Source organism: Plectrocnemia conspersa, unplaced genomic scaffold, assembly GCF_051122295.1.
Source record: "Plectrocnemia conspersa isolate PC_06_02 unplaced genomic scaffold, ASM5112229v1 ptg000013l, whole genome shotgun sequence".
Taxonomy (NCBI): Eukaryota; Metazoa; Arthropoda; class Insecta; order Trichoptera; family Polycentropodidae; genus Plectrocnemia; species Plectrocnemia conspersa.
This window is the reverse complement of record NW_028277177.1, coordinates 7,916,254-7,935,743: the sequence shown is the minus strand read 5'-3', so window position 1 is coordinate 7,935,743 and position 19,490 is coordinate 7,916,254. Positions and strand designations below refer to the sequence as shown.

At 34.9% G+C, this 19,490-nt stretch overlaps 2 protein-coding genes across 3 annotated transcripts in view; one reads left to right on the top strand and one right to left on the bottom strand.

The window, feature by feature from the left end:
* The window catches only part of LOC148227194 (uncharacterized), a 40,454-nt gene extending 38,421 nt beyond the window's left edge, over positions 1-2,033 (top strand). The window contains exon 22 of the mRNA XM_088202886.1: positions 1,179-2,033. Within this exon, the coding sequence (XP_088059012.1) occupies positions 1,179-1,430 (252 nt within the window). The 3' untranslated portion in view covers positions 1,431-2,033. The remainder of the gene's footprint in view (positions 1-1,178) is intronic.
* On the bottom strand, positions 2,029-17,233 carry Not1 (CCR4-NOT transcription complex subunit 1). 2 transcript variants are annotated; one of them, XM_088202885.1, is made up of 13 exons: positions 16,923-17,233; positions 14,952-15,164; positions 12,109-12,289; positions 9,512-12,035; positions 6,758-8,741; positions 6,449-6,694; positions 5,710-6,378; positions 4,497-4,643; positions 4,289-4,423; positions 3,788-4,216; positions 3,537-3,721; positions 3,196-3,459; positions 2,029-3,130 (listed from the first exon to the last, which is right to left on the bottom strand). In XM_088202885.1, the coding sequence occupies exons 1-13, from the start codon at positions 17,022-17,024 to the stop codon at positions 3,064-3,066; spliced, it is 7,146 nt and encodes a 2,381-aa protein (XP_088059011.1). In that variant the 5' UTR covers positions 17,025-17,233; the 3' UTR covers positions 2,029-3,063. The 2 variants fall into 2 exon arrangements, with proteins under 2 accessions (XP_088059011.1, XP_088059010.1); XM_088202884.1 differs by having other exon boundaries at positions 3,788-4,423.
* Between the last annotated feature and the right edge of the window lie 2,257 nt (positions 17,234-19,490).

Genomic DNA, 19,490 nt, shown 5'->3' with positions numbered 1-19,490 from the left:
AAAATAATGGATACTATTCCACGACTCATTCCCAAAATTGAGGTTATTTCGTTTACTGTTTTTTGTATTTAATTAAATACTATGAATCTTAATGAAATAGAAATATTAAAAAAAGCTGAAATGTAGATATATATTTTTACCAGTAAAAATATAATTTATCAGGCAGGTGCTAGTAAATTATATGTCAATTTTTCCATACATATTAATGTATACATTTACATACTTATTATTGTTTATAAATGTTACAGTGAATGTGTATTTTTCAGTAAAGTTATATTGTCACTAGTGAAGTCCAAATACATTTTCACCAGTAGATATATATTTCTACTAGCGAAAATATAATTAAACTGATAGGCACTAGTGAAATTATATGCCGCTCTAAAACGTCTATGAAGCGTAATTTGACAGTTGCGAAACATCCATTTGCTGTTCAAACCCAAACCTAATGAAAGTTCCAAGCTAATTACAGTTTTAGAACTTTTATTAGACCAAGAAGTACAGATAGACGTCGCATCTCGCATATTGCTCCATAGTTTGTCTGCCTTGATATTACACTATGTTTTAAAAATATGATATCTATCCTTACCGATATTACTACGAACTTGTGATATGAGAATATTGGTCAAAGAACATCCAAGTGATAATTGTTTTTGCGCCCTCCTATTGACCAAAATTCGGTTTGAATATGCTTTTGACGTGGATTCTAAACAGGAACCCCTATGAATTTGGCCAGAAAAATGCATGTCATTAAATGAAATACTATGAAACTTAATGTAATAGAAATATTAAAAAATGATTACTGACTAACCAAGTTTTACCCTCACTGGAATATCTGAAATGACGTCCCTGTGCAGAATTCACTCTGTTTCAAAACTGTTTAGTCTACGCATACACCTGCTGGAGGGATAAGACATGTATCACTATATTATTTTTTATGTAAACTCAGGTAGGCTTATGTAAATTATATGTAACGCTGCTGGTAGCTTACTGAACAATAGATTCTATTGCATTTCAACGTTTTTATTTATGGGCATTTAGGAAAAACAAAAATATAATTAAAATAATAAATAAATTTAGCCAAGTTTAAAACCATTAACAAAATATTTATTTCACTTGCGACTAACTTCAGTGTTCTACACGGGTCTGAGTGTTTCTTATATTAATAATTGATGTTTTAGGCACAATGCGCATCTCTCCGCATCACCGATTGCGCTCAACTGCAACGAGAATGGCCGAGAGAAGCCATTCTGAGAGACGATGTCTGTTCAGCTCAATGCGGAGGTTTCGTATTAAGCGGTAACACACCGCTCACGTCGTCTTCGGGAATCACCGAAGATCTGATTCCGCCGCCGCCAAGACAAGCGCGAAGAAACCCCGGCATTTTCGCCGGATTCAAAGTACCAGATCTCGCACAGTTTGTGTCCAAATAAATGTGATTACATTGTTTAATACGAGAGTTGTTTCATATCGCCAAATTGTACGACAATCAAACTTAAACGAACTGAGTACCATTTTTTTAGCCAGATTCGAGAGTGACGGTCAAAGTACGGCCAAATCATATTGGATAAGTGAATTGTCGATTCGACTGAATTGTACCGGTTTTCTCGAATCTGACTTTAGTATTAGACTGATATGAAATTATTGCATCTCGTTTATAATATATATAATATTATATATTAATTAAAAATAATACAAAATCATTAGTTCTTCAAAAAGGCGTACTCGAGAGTATCGACTTAATTTTAAAGACATTGTAAGCAAGAAGAAATACTATCTATATATAAAATTTCTGATCAGTGCCATTGAAAAAAATGATCATTTGTACATACACATAGTTTTGGCTCAATCTGCCATCTTCAAATAATGTATTATAAATGTATTTTTATATACAATATGTATGTATGTATTATATTTAGAGAATTGTGTGTATTATTTTTTTAATTTATTGATACCAATATGTATGTACGCATGTAAAATATTTTTATATGCACTCTATTATTTAGTTTGTAAATAAATAAAATTATAAAATAAAATCGTAACGATTTATTGGATTATATTATATTATTACAAACATACTTAAATTACAAAAAGAAGAATCATTTTTACATCCAAAACATCCACCGTCGAAGGAACGCCGTTTCGAAGCGATTTACAATGAATTTGTAACGTACAGATTTACACAAGTTGCATTACAGATGCACACTTAGCTCCTAAACATCTCTCTTAATCTACAAAAAAAAAAACCTTCCTACGAGAATATTGAGAAAAAGAGATCTATGACCATCAGTAAAACGAAGAAACTTTAACGTCGCAGACCGCAACAAAATTATCAATAATCAATTTGCATGTTTATCATACACATTATATAAAAACTAGTAATTTATCACAGCATTTAATGTTTCATATACACTTTTTTATTTAATTAAATACAGATAGGTCTGTGTTCCGCCAATATTTTCTTCGCTTTAAAGTGCTCCATACCTAATCTTTAAAGTATACTGGATGAAAATAACTCGTATCTTAATAATTACACTTAATACTATAAAAACTTTAAGACATACTCTTTTAAGAGAGTAATTTTTTTATAAAACAAAAAAATATATTTATAAATTAAAATGCTATATTAACAGCGTTTATGAACTTATTTTTTTATATAGAAATCGTTTTAAGACTACAATAGACAACAATCGTGGATTATCACAAAATATCGTTTATTTACAACATACTCTACTGTTCGACTCCGCTCGCACATTGTTCTTTAATTTACACGATGCACGAATGGTCCCAATTAATTAAACAGAGCACTTAGTTGTGGAAAAACTCGATTTATGTTATATTGCAGTATAAATTGAAAAAAAACAGACATTAAATCTTAAAAAATAATTACACTTAACCTATTACTATGGACAATTTACTTTTCTTCATAATAAAACTACCTTAACATTATTCCATTACAAAAAAATGAAATCAGTGTTATTCAATATAATTGGGTAAAAACAGAGAGTGATTCCGTATCATCAGACGTCACTTTGTAGTCTTTATTTGGATCTTTATCGGAGATTATCATTTTCTTCCGTCGTTGCTTTCTTTTGCACTATAAATCGCCTGGATGTTTTCTTTAGTGCACAATCTGTAAAAATCATAAAGAAATGTTAAAATTTAATGCAAAATGATATATTAAAACGTAAAACTTACTTTTCGATTTCGGGAGCGCAATGTACAAAGTCGTGATCGGAAAACTTGTATGTAGGATTTTTTACAAGTTCGATGAAAGTCACTAAAAGTCCCCATGGATGAGGACGATTTACAATAATCCTCTCTAGAAGCATACGTGTGATTTGCTCTTGAATGGCTTCGGAGTTAGCTTCGGCGAATAAATAAAGCAATGCACAGCTGAAATAATGCGTGTGACTATTGGGAAAGCGTAGTTGATTTCCAATTCCATTCAAGAAGATGTATCTGAAAGAAAAACATTTAAAAATTTAGCATAACGCAAATTGTTGGTACAACGACGGTAAAATAATTTCCTCTCTTACCTTCCTTCGTAATCAAGATCGACTGCTAAATTTTGGAAAATATCCATATGAGCAGTGTGCGCTATAGTCGTCATACTCGGCGCTTGCCCCTGTGATCTAATAAAAGTGATAGCTTGCGTTCCAACGTATAAGATGACGGCGTTCATTAGAGGAACGTTATATTTCTTTCCTGGTTCATTTGATATCTTTAAACAAAAATTTCATTATATATTTCATATAAAAAAACAACACAAATTAATTATTTAACTCACCTGCATAGTAGACCGAAGCTCTGACAGGAACGTAACCGGAGCTCTCGCCTCCAAATATGAATCCAAATCTTTCTTGAAGCTTGGCGGCTGTATCACGCTGGTGTAGTTTCCCAAGATTCGAGGCGCGTGATTTATCTCCGCCAAAACGTCAAACTTGAGATTGGGCGTGAAGGGATCTGGCAGACGCATGTTGCGAGGAAACGCAGACAAAATCAAATTTCGCATTTGGATGCAATTTGGAGAGATTTCGTCACAGAATATGTAGTGATAGTCGCACAAAAACTCAGGGAAATCGTGCAACAGAACCAGCAGAACTTTTAAGATACCGGTGTAAAGTAGCGCAATGGGCTTCGCCAAAGCAGTGTTAGTCAAAAACGGTTTGATGTACTTAAACAAGTCGACCAAGAGCTGCGAATACATTCCCCATCCCTAAAACACGCAATACAGTTAATAAAACGAAATATTTCATACATAATAATCGTCTCTTTATTGATTTTTTACCTTCTGTTGAGGTGTAGATGCCAGCATTCGATGTATGAAAGCTCTATGCGCTACGAAATCTAACCACGCGTATATAAATCCTGGAGCATTAATTGGTTGAATCATACGCAACGTATGACAATATGCCGTTAGTAACTACAAAACATATGTATATTATTATTACAAACCGTTAAATAAATCAATAAATTTGTTTTTTAAAAAAACTCACTTGGAAGTTTAATGATTCTAAAACCGGTTCCGATTCGTTCAAATCCAAAAACAACATAATTAATATCCTATAATAAGGCAATTGTTGGAATGCAGTACCTCGTTCCTTGTGGTCTTGAATTAAATATCCAGCAACGATTGCCAAAATCTATAAAAGAAAAACAATATTACAATTTTTTTCTGTACTGTAATTCTAAATTATAAATTTTTGTAAATTTATCTGTGTAACTATAAATTTTATACAAAACAAGTTTTAACCCTTTCGATTCTACGGACGTCAACATAAGATGTCTCACCAGTGCTATGGACGTATACTGACGTCAACCATTTTATGAGATTTAGGAAGGTCGTATTAAAAACGAATTTAAGGAAATACAGTACCATTTTTGGAGAAAAAATAAAATATAAGATTTGGGTCTTATATATTGGTTTTTATTTTCGTCACGATGCTCCCATACAAACTTCGCGTGAAAAATTCCAGGATTGTGAGGAATTGCCAAAGCATTTTAACTCATTGAATAAGCTAATAAGCTTTCAGAAGAAAAAATCCGAAGATTTACCTAACATAAATGCACAAAGAATTTGTTTTATGGAGCAAAGTATTTATTTAAATGCACATATTTCTTAAAATAATTACATGTTGGATCTCTCATTTTTTTATAATCGAGTGATCCAATTCTAGTTTTCTATGTTGGCAACACTAAATCAGACGGCTGTCAATAAGCACACGTGTTCAAAGTGTCAAATGTTAATTTGCAACAACACATTTAGGAAATCATTAAAACTGTTCAATTATTCTACAGAAATAACAATTCTGTACTAGCTGTGTATCGATTACGGGAAGATTATGATTAATTTCATCATTCTACTGAAGTTTTATCCCCTTTATAAAATTAATAAAATTGAACAATAAAAATATTGACTCATAATACTTAATTCCATATTTTATGTTGTTTTAAATTCTAAGAAATAAGATAAAATTTGCGTTTAAATAATAAAATAAATTACTAAGTGCAAAAGAAAAAAACCTAATGGGTTATATTAAAAATATGCACATATATGATCCTCTGATGTAACACCAAGCAATATCCCGCATATTTGCGGGACTCATTCTTAAGCAGTTGATCAATGCTATTCTCATGGTCAATTGTCACAAACGAATATGATAAAATATTTTAATAATAAAATGAGTTATGTTGTAATGATATGCTTACCTTGGTGAGCAGATTCATCTTTGGCAAAGGATTGCCAGCTTCCCCGGAATTTTTAATCAAAAGAGCGATGAGCCTAACAAAAGCGTCAGTCATGTGATAGTATTTATTTCTCTGAACATTCTCAGGAGGAGCATGTCGTTCTTCTTCGATTATTTGATACACATTGTCGATGCACAGCTGCGTAGCAATTCTAAAGAACTGCACAATCGTCTCTTCGGACTGAAAGAAACCCTTTGCGTTCATCTGTTGAGCGATCATTGTGAACGTCTTCATGACTTCTCTGTTTGGAGGTGGATTGTGATATAAGTTAACCCATTCGCGGAGCAAAAAGCTCGCTTTCTCCGTCAGACCGAGCGGATCCTCTTGCAATCTGGTGTGGAACATGTTCGAATGTATGTGAGACAACGGCGCGATCTGAGGTCTATCGCTTATAACGGTGGTTAAATCTTGATCTACACGAAGCAGTTTCAAAAGCGAAGCCAAGCCGTCGGGCGGTTGTCTGGAATGGGCCAATTTCATCAAGATCTCGACGGTGTTTATGAGATCAGTGTCGGCCAATACTATCCCTTCTCGTTCATTAATCAAAAACATTTGCACAAACTGCATAGCAAACGCCACTGCCATGTAGTTGTTACCGTTGTCCATCGTTTGAGCTAAAGCTCGGTCATACTGAAATATAAATCCAATCAATGATTATTGATTCTCGAGAATCAAAGTTGTTTCAAAGTCGATATATTACCTGATGAATATTGACAAGATTTGCACGAATAAGGCAGTCTATTGCTTCCAAATTTGAAAACTTCAACTCCTCTCTGCATTCAATCAAACACGTAGTCACTTGTTTGCTTGTCCACATTTGTCCGAGCAACGACTCTTGTAAAAACTTCAACGTTCTCAGGTGAATATCTTTGTACCAATTCATGGCTTCAACGTGTTCATTACTGGCACTGACTGTTGTATACCCTTCCAGCAAACCTTCGACGGCCTAAAAACGATTCATTTAGTAATTTTAACACAAATCAATTATAAATGAGAATTTTAATAATACCTTTTGCAGCAAGTTGAACAGTGACATCACAGCCGGATCACGTCGCACAAATAACAGACATTCGAACAAGCCTTGCATGTTTCGGCTTTGCAACGTCAAGTTTGCCAAGCTGACTAGATTTTCCAATATGCACTCCGCGTCTGCCGTCAACCTGCTGAGTTCGTCGGTTCCGTAATGAGTCTGATTTTGATTCAAGTTTATTCCCTGGAAAGATAGCTGTTGTAACGGCAGCGGATTTTGGACCACAGGTTTTGGCACCATCAATCCAGCGTTCCGTTCTTTGATTTGAGCGAATCCGGGTATGTTACGAGCGAATTCTTCGTACACTGTCATTTGAGTGTCACTTATATGACTGACTTTCAAACGGAGCCTTTCAGGCATCCGTTCAGAATGATAATTCATCACCGAGTTGTCGAAGTGTCGACGATTTTCGATCCGAGCAGATTTTCTCATCTCATAGTCGTTCATTAGTCTTTTGTCTAATTCGGCCAATGCTTTTTCAGCGGACGTCTTCTGAATGAAAGCGCACACCAATTCCATGTTTTCGGAAGCCAAAATCGTAGCAGCTGTTTCCATGACTTCTTTTTGTTGTGTTGTTGCGTGAATCAAAACATTCAAAAACGAATTAATCAAGTTTTGATGTATGGCTTTTATTAACTGTTCTCTGCAATTAGTCATGGCTAAGCCGGCCGTGATGTGCCTCATCATTCGATGTGCCGAAGTTCTCATCTTTGTGTCGTCGGCTTCCAAAGCAAAATCTTTACGAATTATATGTTCGCAAGCGGGTAACGCATATTTTATGGATCTGTCAGCAACTGGGTGGATCCAATCCTGAATCGATCTTTCTATCGCTGATTTAACAAACTGTTTAAGTTGCGGATTCGTTTGGAACAGTATGAGCTGAGGGTTGACATTGATGTAGGTGCTGAACTGAGACGTGTTGGTGATATTCATTTCGACGTAACTGAACCTCGGCTCGGCGTGAGCGGTTAGAGGCAATAGAGGCGTTTCATTAGGAGGAATTCCACTCGTCGGGGTCACGGATATGCCGCTGACGTCGTCGGACGGTACCAGAGGCGGCATGATCGTAGTCGGCACGGGTGTTCCCATTGTTTGCGAAACTGGAGTGGATGCATTTGGATCTTTTTTGATTGTATTCGACAATTGATTCTGAATTTTCTGTAAATTATCTGCGTCTTTTAAGTAAGTGCCTGGTTTCAAATTGGCAACGTCAATGCTCAAATTTTTGCACAAGACCTCAATCTCAAATTTCAAATTGAGCTTTAAATCTTGTTCTTGATGCAGTTCTGCGAGAGCGTTCATTATACTCATCGTCCAAGGATTCGGTGGCTTGAATACTTTGCTCTTTGCGCACGACTCTAAGACCTTGGCGACAAACGGAACGACATACAGCAGCTCCTGCTGACCTTTGTGATACGCTTCCAACAACAATCCTTTCACGTCCAATTCGATGTATAAGATAGGTTTGTTCCGTCCGAGCGTCAACATTCCTAGCCAATGGCCCAAATTTTTCAACAATGATCTATCGGAGAAGTTTGCTATTCCTTTGTCAGATCGCAGCAGCACGCCGATATTTCTGAATGTTTCTTTTGTGACCATTTTCAGTAATTCTTTGACTTTCAAAACGTCTAAAAAGTTCGAGTACAAAACGTGAAAGTTTAATTCGATCGACGCTCTTTTCATCACCAGATATTGCGACAGCCACGGCCAGTAGTCCTCGCCGATGATATCCCTCAGTTCGTCGCACTTGGGTTGTAGGTTTAATTGACTGAGATTGTTAAATATGAAGGCAACTTTATCCTGAATGGTGTCGGGAGGTACTGTGATCTTATCTTGACTATCGGTGGCCACCAACAAAGTGTCGATGTTGGTTGCGTTCGCGATCGAAGGCCGAGCCGCAGTGTGAGTGGAAGTCATCTTTGTTGGAAAACAAACAGTTACCGGTATTGTGGTAACAGTCGGCCTAAACAGACAAAAAATAATGTATTAATTAAATGCTATAAAAATTAAAACATACATAAAAAAGCGAAAGTGAATATAGAATAAGTAACAATATTATTAAATGCCTCAAGTGACCGAGCTCAAATGACGAATGAAGAACCAGACTAACCCCCCACCCAATTATTTTCCAACCATATTTACAATGTCATACTTATCAACAAACAAATATCATACACAGAAATTATTACTTCCTACAAGAATACATTGCACACCATCAAATTAAAAACAATTTCAAAAAGAACAAGTCATTAACAGTGCAAGGTCAGTTTTGTAACAATACGCTCAGTTGTTATCAAGTAATTAGCGAGTAAACACGTCATCCTAAGTCTACGAACAAGGTCCTTCTTTTACGGGAGTTCTTGGTAGACGGTCATTATAAAACTGACTACAAGTCCTAGAGAAGCTAATTTCACATAAAAATAAATATACATATAAGATAATGTATGTTGTGTTATTTTATAACAAGAGGTTGAGTAATATTTTATATTAGAAATGTAGGTGTTGTAGTAATAGACTATAGGAAGTTACTCTTTTAAGTCATGGTAACAGTATGACCGAACTATGTGAGATAAAAGTACTGAATAAATGACATTGTAATCATACAAATGTTTGAATTGACAACCCTTTACATCCTAATCCATAAAATTTCCATTAAAGATCTTAAATATATTTGAAGGTAAGACTACAAATAATTTTTAAAACACAAACAACAATAATAAAAATAGTAATTACTTGTATAATGATGATGAACTTCCGCTTGAAATCGGAGTCGTAGACGGCAAATATGAGTTATTGAATATCGGTCCTTGCGGTTTTGTCGGAGGCTCCTGTCCTTGCAGTCCATACTCTACGTACTCGATCAAATGCGGAGGAAATTCGCAGAAATGTTCTATCGCTCTAATGTGTTCGCAATACTTATGATAGTCTTTCAATCTCGACTTGAATCGATCCAAAGCTGCAGCGCCAAAGTAGAACATTTTTGATCCGTGTGGTTTTCTCAACGCTTCCAATACGTATTTCAAAGCTAAGCCCAATGCCATATAACTAATGACAAGCCCCTTCTCTATGATTCCGCCGAACAGCTGTGCGGTGATATGTAACTCTTTATCCGGATACTGTGGGAAGAATTTATACTCCTCGAATAAATTACGAAGCATACAACTATAGACTTCCCTCTCCCGTTTCACAGGTGAATCGGAAAACTTTTTGAGCATGTCAAGAATCTCATCGATCGACAACGTAGGATGCGGGGGATGGTTGTAAATCCTTTGAAAGTAGCCGTTCGCTTCGTCTTCGATATCCTTAGACACAATTTGTACTATTTCTGGGAACAATATTTGACTTTCGCTAATAACTCTTTTATCTACGGTCGTAGATAAGTTAGTTCTGTTCATCATAATCACGTTCGACACGTTTACATTGTGTTGGAAAGGTATCATCGTGAAAGGACTGTTAGAAGGTCCACCGCCGGATACCAATCTGGATGGTGACCCCGGAGTCGTAACCAAAGGACCTAAAGATCCCGGTAAAGTAAACGATGAATTATTCGACGCTCCTATCGTCATGTTGGCTAAATTCGGGGTCAGCGTTGAGATAGGGTCGACAGGAGGGTTAAACATCTGACCCCCGACGTTGATGTTGAACGAAGAATCTAGGGGCCTGTGGGTGCGAGGAGGCCCCGCTGGTATAATCTGTCTACTTTTATTCAAAAGAATAGAACAATTACTCGTAACGCTGACTATCATGTCCGCTAGTTCCGGTTGTACGTTACCCATACATAACGATAAGCAATGCAGCATTGTACCTAAAGTATCTTGCGGCAGTTGCGTCACTTTCGGCATTTGATCCTCAGATATCTTACCTCCGATTATTTGAGGACATCGTCTTTGCAAGAATTTGACAATACTCACTATGAAATTTTCTCCGTGCTCTCTAATTTTATCGGTCAACCATTTGTCTAGTTTAAGGTACTCCCGTCGAGAAGCCAAACACGCCAAATCGATCACAAAGAGAAACGATTGCACGTTCAATAACATCGATAAAGCTTTTAAATCTTGAGCGACGTCCAAGATCCTCGACAATCTAGACTGATCCTGCTCTCCCCTCAAGTACCATTCGGCCATGGCGTGCATTATGATAGGTTTTATGTTTGGATTTGAAGAATGCCAGGCGTGATGTAAAATTATTGCAGAATTGGGATGGTTTCCGAGAAAAATCGGAATCAACGTGGCTAATAACTCTTGTCGTAATAAAGTAATTGGCATGTTAATTTGTAAAAGTCCTAACAGCAGAACGTCCGGACAATGCTGAATCGGCACCTTAAACAATTCTTGAACTTGTGTGTAAAAACCTCTTTCAGCCAAATATATTAACAATTCCACTAAATATAAAGACTGCCAATTTGCAATCTCTTTGTTGTCGGTCTCGGGCAGTGACTTTAATAGGTCTATCGACACAGGATGGTACATGTGGTCAGCAAAGTTGAAAATGTCCGGATTTTTCAATATTTGAGCGATGAGACTCATTTGTCCTTCGGCGTTGGTCCAATGTCGATAAAGACACTCGACGGGAAACACCACATTCGTTATATATGCGGAAGTCTGCATTCCAAGTCGTAATATTGAAAACAAAAGATATAGCCCCTGCCGATCTTTAATTATGAACTCAGGATGATCCAGCTGGAGTATGACGTCTTTCCAAATGAGCTCAGGGTGCACGTGTTTCAAGGCCTGAATGAAAACTTCGACGTTCCAAGAATCCTGTGTTCCGTGAACGGTGCCGTCCTTCTTTATTTCCCTGCTGATCCAAAAGTTCCCAGGTGTTTGAAGAGGAGGTCCATCCGACAGGCCGGAATGGTTCCTCACCATGGTGGATATTATTCGAGCTATATCACTAGCGGTCAAATCTCTGCCGCCTAAATTTATAAAGTTATTTTTACATTCGTCAATGGACGACGTGAAGGAATAGCCTATCTCTCGGACCAGATCGGCCACTGAATTTTTCATCAGGCTGGCCGCCATGTCGTCGGAAGAACTCATCTCTTCCAGAGGATACTCCGTGTCGTCGGGGTACAATAGGGGCGCTAAAATAACGGGAACCTGCTCCCGAGGAAATTCCCTCCGTAACTTGCTCAGGAACAAATCCTTGGTGATGTTCGCGAGACCGTAATTTTCATGAGCGAGATTGACGAGGATCAATTGAAATATTTCCGGACTGCAATCTTGAAGATCGCCGCCTTCGACCTGCCGTCCTGAATCTGTAATTAGACAAAAATGTCAGTTTTATGCGACGCTATTTTACTTATGAAAGATAAAACAATATAACTTTACCGGTGTCGAGATAACACTGAATCAAGTCGAGCAGACGTTTTTTAAGATGCTGAAAAGCAAGATGGGCGATTTCAAGATTCTTTGATTTTCGTAACGCTAGACACGATGCGACTTCCTGAACAGTAGTTAATTTTAAGAAGCGAAACAGTTGGCTAAACGGCGCAACAGACGACTTATTAATCTGAAAAATAAGACATAGCAAAGTTAATATTGAAGGTTATCGAATAAAGCATGATGTAACATTTACTCGTTTGATACCCAATGCATTCTAGTTTTATACGTTTAACCCTCAAAAAACAAATAATTACATATGTATTTTTAATTTTATGATTTTCTATACAATTAAACTTCGTCAAGCCTTTCACCGCGGCTTATATTTTTGCGCGCCATTTCGAAATTCGCTAATATATGGAGGAGCACCTGTTTATGCCATATGTTATTTAAATATTGTTTAAACAAATTAAAGTGTATTTCAACCTTAAAGTATACAAAAAGAACATATTACAAGTGTGAAAGGTTCATGACACTATAGGAACATATTACAAGACTTCTATAGGTGTCATCTGCGGTCAAAGGGTTATGTGGTTTAAAAAAATATTTTAACATTTATAAATATAAATGAGAAATAAATTATTTATTTTAGAAATATCTTATAAAATATCTCGGTCGCACCAAAATTGTTGGACAAGTTAAGTGTGAGCGAACATTAGTCAGAACAGTGAACACCCCATGAATAACTCTCAACGAATATAATTAATTGTATGTAGGACGCGAAGGTATTCAGAACGACAAACAAAACAGGAACAACGACAGAACAACAGTGGAGAGCACTCTTAGCTTTTTATGTCGACATCTGACAATGTTGCGAGCCCAACCAAATAAGTTAGCCCTAAAAAACCTTGATAATATAATATAAATACTGTCTTATTATTTATAAATACTGACTGAAAAAAATGATTCTGAATGATGTCAAAATAATTCTTAGCATTTAATATATATTTATTTTTTACAATTTATATTAAATGTTAAATATAATTTAATTTTAATCATTTAATATAAATTTCGACCAATTAATATAAATTGATCTAATATTTATTCTGGAAGCTTAAACTCTGACTTTTAATATACGACCTATGTAATATAAATTTTGACCACATCTGTATTAAAAATTCTAACCTAAATGAGCCATTAACAAATAGTATTTTGTACCACTCCAGACCTTTTGTACATTGCAATGTAAATGCTGTATTTTGTGATCAAGATAAGTCAGGTCTAAAAAGGTTCGAGTTACACTGTAATTATCATTTCAATAACACTCAAATTAAATTATTTTTTTACTTAACATCTACCGCAGATTTCTAGTTCATTTTTTTAAGATTATTATGTATGTATCCAAACAAACAATTTTCATTATATTGACTTTAACAAAAAAAAACTAAAGCAGGATTCAAAAACAAGCAATATTTATACCAATCAATGTAAATGTCAATAAAAATAATTTCTCGAATCAAGAGACCATGCTGCTAAGTAATTTGATCCAGCAAAATTGTGCCTGGGAACGCGGTCTGATTGTAGACTGCATTGAATACATACATATGTGATTGAGGCAACGATCTTGACTAGCATACTTAAAGGAAATAATATGTTTATTCTCAGAACCACATTGATTCATATATATTTGCCCTTCGATCTTCAATTCGTCTGGCTTTCCCCATGACAACAATTGTCACAAGAACAAATGAAGCCGATTCCGAAAACTAGCAAAATCTAAATTACTCGTTCTAGTATTATAAATACCTATCAAAATATTGTTGAAAAACATTATAATTAAGATCATATAATGCTTGATATGTTAGGGCTTTAAAATGAGACAAATTTGTCAACTCTTCCGTTGTACTCAGAAGCCGCCACTGCTTCAGTGGTATTTTAAACTTTATTCATTGTTTTAAATCATCAAATGTCTTTTGTATTTTATAAAAAAATATATTATTCAGATTAATCAACAATAAAAAGTTAATTATAAATGCGGTAATGGACGTGTTTATCTTTTAGGGGCATCAGGGACTTAAATTTTAAATATTTTAAATTTATAATAAAAATTACAAATATATATACTGGTAATTATATTATGAATAGATATATTTTTAGTCTAAAGGAAGTCATTTTAGGTAGTAATATGAGCCAAATAAGTGCCCGTAGATTTTTTCAATTTGTTCTTCACTGAGGAATTTGTTGACCATATTGTGAAAGAAAACAATTTGTGGGAGAAGAAAAATGCAACTAATCAGATGATCCATTTGGCACTCGGTTGATGTGCAAAAAAGTGAATTTTTAGCATTTATTGGTGTTATTCTAAATATGGGGACAATGCCACTTGCTAGCATTTCAAAATAATTGTTGTTAATTGTTAAAGACCATTTATATTTTCGTACTTTATAGTTGTTAAGTGAATAATGTTGAGAAAATCTAAACAAATTTTTTGACAGTGAAATAATGCTTTGTTTTATTTTTTTCAATTTATCTATTATCTTTTTTATGTTAAAATATGTTTTCAAACCACGTGAAATTTATATATACTACGTATATTCCTTAACATATTACAAAAAAATGACTAAAATAACATGAAAAACACGAAATTTATGATTATTTTTTATATGTTTTCAAATTGCCTAAGAATTTTTTCACAATAAAGCAGTTGTACAAATTTATAAGCACAAGGTCTCCATTTTTTATCACTATGTTGTTATAAATAAACATACAATGAATGTGCAAAAAATACATTAAACGCAAAAACTATTGCAATGCAATTCAAGCGAGTCAACCGGATGGCAAGCGATACGAACCTTATTATTGTTGGGGATCGGTTTGTCGATTGCATGACACAGAACAGAGGTGCGAACCGGATGATTGAGCAAAGTCCCGAGGTGCTGTGACAAGAGGGACGCGTGCACGCCTCCCGTGCCAGAACGACCAGTCTCCCAAAGGCTGCGAGACGCTTCCTTCACAAGACTCTTGACCAGCTGTTTATCGGCTTCTAATCCGTGAAGGGAGACGAGCTAAATAAAATAAAACATTTCATATATTTAATTGTTCTAGTTATACTAGATTAGGGCATATCTTTGTTGTATTTGATAACAAAATTTACATAGTTATAGATTTCGTAATAGTATACGTGATCTTAGGATCACAGAAAAGAAAATGTTTGCACTCATTCGATGAGTTATATGTACTACACTTTCCTGAAAAATGCTAAATAAGTATTCTGCGCTTTTTTCTAAATCATGACAGATTATAAGGATTTATAGATAAATGATTAATCCGGCCGACAGTGCGAAGAAGGCAGTGTTCTTGTGTGGTCGTATCGACTCATGCTTGGGTTGTAAATCGTAATAATGAACCAATGTTTCGTCGACAGTATTGACAATGTCATCAAAATAGAATATCGTTGATAATCTTAAGACATTATATCAGAACTAATCGACCCTTTGTCTATGCGCGCACCTGCAGGTATCCCACAAGGAACAAAGCGATCAAAAATGAATTTAATTAAACCAGAACAGACAAAAAACATCCTGAACAAGAATAATATTATAGTATTTGCATTGAAGGATAAAAAAATAGTCATGTGACTATTCCCATGTGGTAAATTCCTATATTATGTAAACAAAATCTGATGTTTAAAACGTAATCAAAAATCATATCCTCATAGGAAGATTAATTTGAGAAATATCACATAAAATATGTATGTGATTATTGTATCCAGCCAACTGTGCGAAATCCAGGAAGCCAAATGATCTGGGGATGCTTTTCGTATTTCGAAGTGGGAAGTATACAAGTACTTTATCAACGAAACGGTAAAGACGGCAGATAACAAAATCATCCTAAAATTTGTTTTAATCCCTTGGATGGAAGAGCATCTGGGCTCAAATTTCGACTGAATCTTCATGGATGATTCTGCACCATCTTTGGGCAAAAATAGTCACTTATATTTTTTTAAATCAATTCTATCAATACCTTAGAAATGAGATTAAAAATGAAAATAAAAGTAATTATTTATTAAAAGATTTGAGATTATAAGGAAAAATGCGAAATTAAATAGTCGGACTAGCCCGGGAACAGCCCCGATGTGAACACTATTGAAAATGTTTGTAAAATATATAAAAGAAAAAAATTAGAATGCACAAACCACCAAAGTGTATAAAAAGTAAAAGAAATGATCGAAAGTGTGGTAGGAAGAAATTGCCAATAAATAGTTTTCGAATTTAATAATAAATTTGAAAGTATTTTACGTATGTGTGTAAATTGTCATCTAATATTTTTTTCATATCTTTCTTTAATTTTTATGTGTAATACTTTGTAAAAAATTATAAATATCAATGAACGGTGATAAACATAATTATATAATAGCTGGTCGTTTAAAAAATAAATAAAAGCAAATTAGTGCAACGTATTTAATTATTATATTATATTATATACGTAATGGTTTTTTTAACTTCCGCCATAATTGGCAACTTGTGAGTAAAAAGTAACTAAAGGCAACAAATGTTGTTTAAAGGCATCAAGTGGTTAATGGTAAACGAAAAATGAATTTAAATTTTTATAACAAAAAATAGTTTTTATGTGCCGATTTCGGTAAGCCTAACTAATGCCATGCCATTGTCGAAATCTCCAGTGATATTAATCATTTACACTACATTTACGTATGTCTAAGGGGTCAAATGTAAGAATATAGAAAGCGTAAGGTTAAGTCGAAGCAAACGATAGGACAGAGGGGTCGGGGGGGTAGAGTCGTGTCGGGCGACCGAGACGCGTACCTGGGAGAGCTCTTGGGCGCTCTGCTTCAAGTTCTTCTTGGTCAAAGCCTCAACCAGTTGACTGATCTGAGTCAAAGAAATCGAGAGAGGGTCAAGGTTCATGTTCCATCGAGAGGGTTAAACTTTCCGAGTTGAGGGCAACCCCGAAAAGTTTATCTCTGGGGCGCGCGTCGAAGGGCGCGGGGGCGCAGGCTGCGGCGCGGGGTCAGCGTGGCTCAGGCGGAAGCGGGGGCTCGGCGGAGGCCGGCGGAGCCGCATCCCACAGCGCGGGCGCGCAGGCCGGCAACTATACGGCATAGGACGGACGCAACGAAACACGCACGCAGCATCGAGCCTTTTCGCCCCCGAATAAACTTTTTCCACCAAAACTCCTACCTACTTTATAATCTATTTATTTGGACAATTTTTACATATTTATAACATTTTTTTATTTACAAACTTCATCGTTGAGAATAATGATTCAACATCATATGACGATCCAAAAATTAACACTTTTTACACTTTTCCAAAATTCATTGATCAATTTTACTGATTTATGTAACATTTGAAGACGTTGACGTTCTTGCATCTCAATTAATTTTAATAATGTAAAACCATTGTAAATCACATATATTTTTTCGAAACTTTTTTAAATCACTTTACAATCGATTTTTGCGGATAAACGAGCTTTGAAATGTTTTTAACAAATATTGTTTTGCATTAAAATGAATATCGACATTTTATGAAATTTATATTCGAAAATCTCCCGCTGGCTGAACGGCTAAATGCTTTTAGTATTTTTTAAAATGTGCTGCGAGCTTACGAAATATATTTTTAAAATTTGATCTGCACGCGCGAATAAATATTTTTCAAGGTCAAATATGTTTAAGTTAACCCTTTGACCGTGAATCAAGAAAATCGCCAGTATGCATTAATCCTTTCAACGCCAAGCGCATGATATGATGCGCAACTAAATCTACTGACTAACGCCAAGCGCATGATAAGCGCTCGTTAAAACCTTCGTTTTTTAAAGAAACGGAAAGGTAAAAGTTGGCAATATATGTTTTAAAACTCAATTTGAGTTCCTAGTAAACGATTTCAGTGATTTTATTTATAGAATTTGCGATGAAACAGTGGTATATATAATAATAAAGTCACGCCTTAATTTTAGTCGTTTGTATTTCGCGCGCGGTTTCGATCGTGCTTCTTTAGACCACTTTTAGGGTTAGCACAAACGCATCGCGGAAATTCGTTTTTTTATAATTTAATTTATGAATCGAAATTAAATTATGTCATCAATATTTCAATGAAAATTGTGATTTGTAAATACTTGTGAATAGATTTATACGTTATTTCGACTGTTTTAATATTGTCAACTGTTTTTGTGATTGGTTTTTATTGTTTGTAATAATTAAATAATAATAATAATAATTACTATTAAATACTTATAAATAAATATTAATAAGATATAATTAATAAAATATCAATATTAACTCTAAGTAAATATTAAATAATAATAATAATAACAAAAACTATTCCTTGTCGTAGAATCATTTTATTTTACTTCTATTATTTTATAATTTATTTGTAATGTGTTTATTTATTTACATTAAATTAATACCATCGTGACCTAACAGGTTACCCCAATGCGTCACGATGGTCGAAAATTTTATTATTTATTGTATATATATATGTGTGTGTGTGTGTGTAATATATATTACATATTCCGCCTGGAGTGTAGGTATGTTGCACTTTTGCCGGTCCCAAGCCCGGATAAAGGAGGAGGGTTTCTATCATGGAGCAAACCAACCAACGTGGATAAATCCAAATAGTTATGAAAAAATCACAAAGAAATAATAAATCCGCCCCGATTCATAATGACCTAGAGCATGGTTTCCCAAACTATGTTTCGCGGAACACTGGTGTTCCGCGAATCCAAAATATGTGTTCCATGGAGCCTAAATAGATATTTCACAAAAAATTGGAGTAAATTAAAAGAATGAACATATTCTACTTCATAATGAAGGCGAAGATTTTAGTACCTAGAAGTTGGGTACAGCAAAATAAGCTAAGTGTTCCGCCAAAATTTTCGGATTTACGAAGTGTTCCGTCGCTCAAAAAGTTTGGGAAGCCCTGACCTAGACGATCGAAATCTAGATAAACGATTGGACTTCAATTTTGGAAGCTGGAATGTGCAATATTACAACCAGGAAAAATGCAAACAATAGCGGAAGAAATACTAAAACTCAAGATATATCTAGAAGCCCTACAAGAAATTAGGTGGAAAGGCCAAAACCGATCACCGGTTGTAGTGCCGTGGCAGAAGAAGAAGAATAGGTATATATTATAAATTATACATATAATTATATATAGTTAAATGTAACATCGTATCTTGCTATCAAGTTTTATTATTTATTATTTTTATACATAAATAAATATGACAACCTTCAACAACAACCAATTGCAAACACCATTGATCAAAAACAAACGGTTTGGTTATTAGGGTTATTTTTGTGTACGATATATGTGATTTTGTATGCATCAAAGAAATCTTGTCGATTTGTAAAATTTTATAACAGGATGTAGGTC

Excerpts from the sequence above, each read along its gene's own strand:
- Not1 (XM_088202885.1), bottom strand. The coding sequence starts at position 17,024 with ATGAACCTTGACCCTCTCTCGATTTCTTTGACTCAGATCAGTCAACTG. Across the intron at positions 6,695-6,757 it reads TGTTCAACTTGCTGCAAAAG|GCCGTCGAAGGTTTGCTGGA; the intron begins GTATTATTAAAA and ends AATCGTTTTTAG. Across the intron at positions 6,379-6,448 it reads ATCTTGTCAATATTCATCAG|TATGACCGAGCTTTAGCTCA; the intron begins GTAATATATCGA and ends TTTATATTTCAG.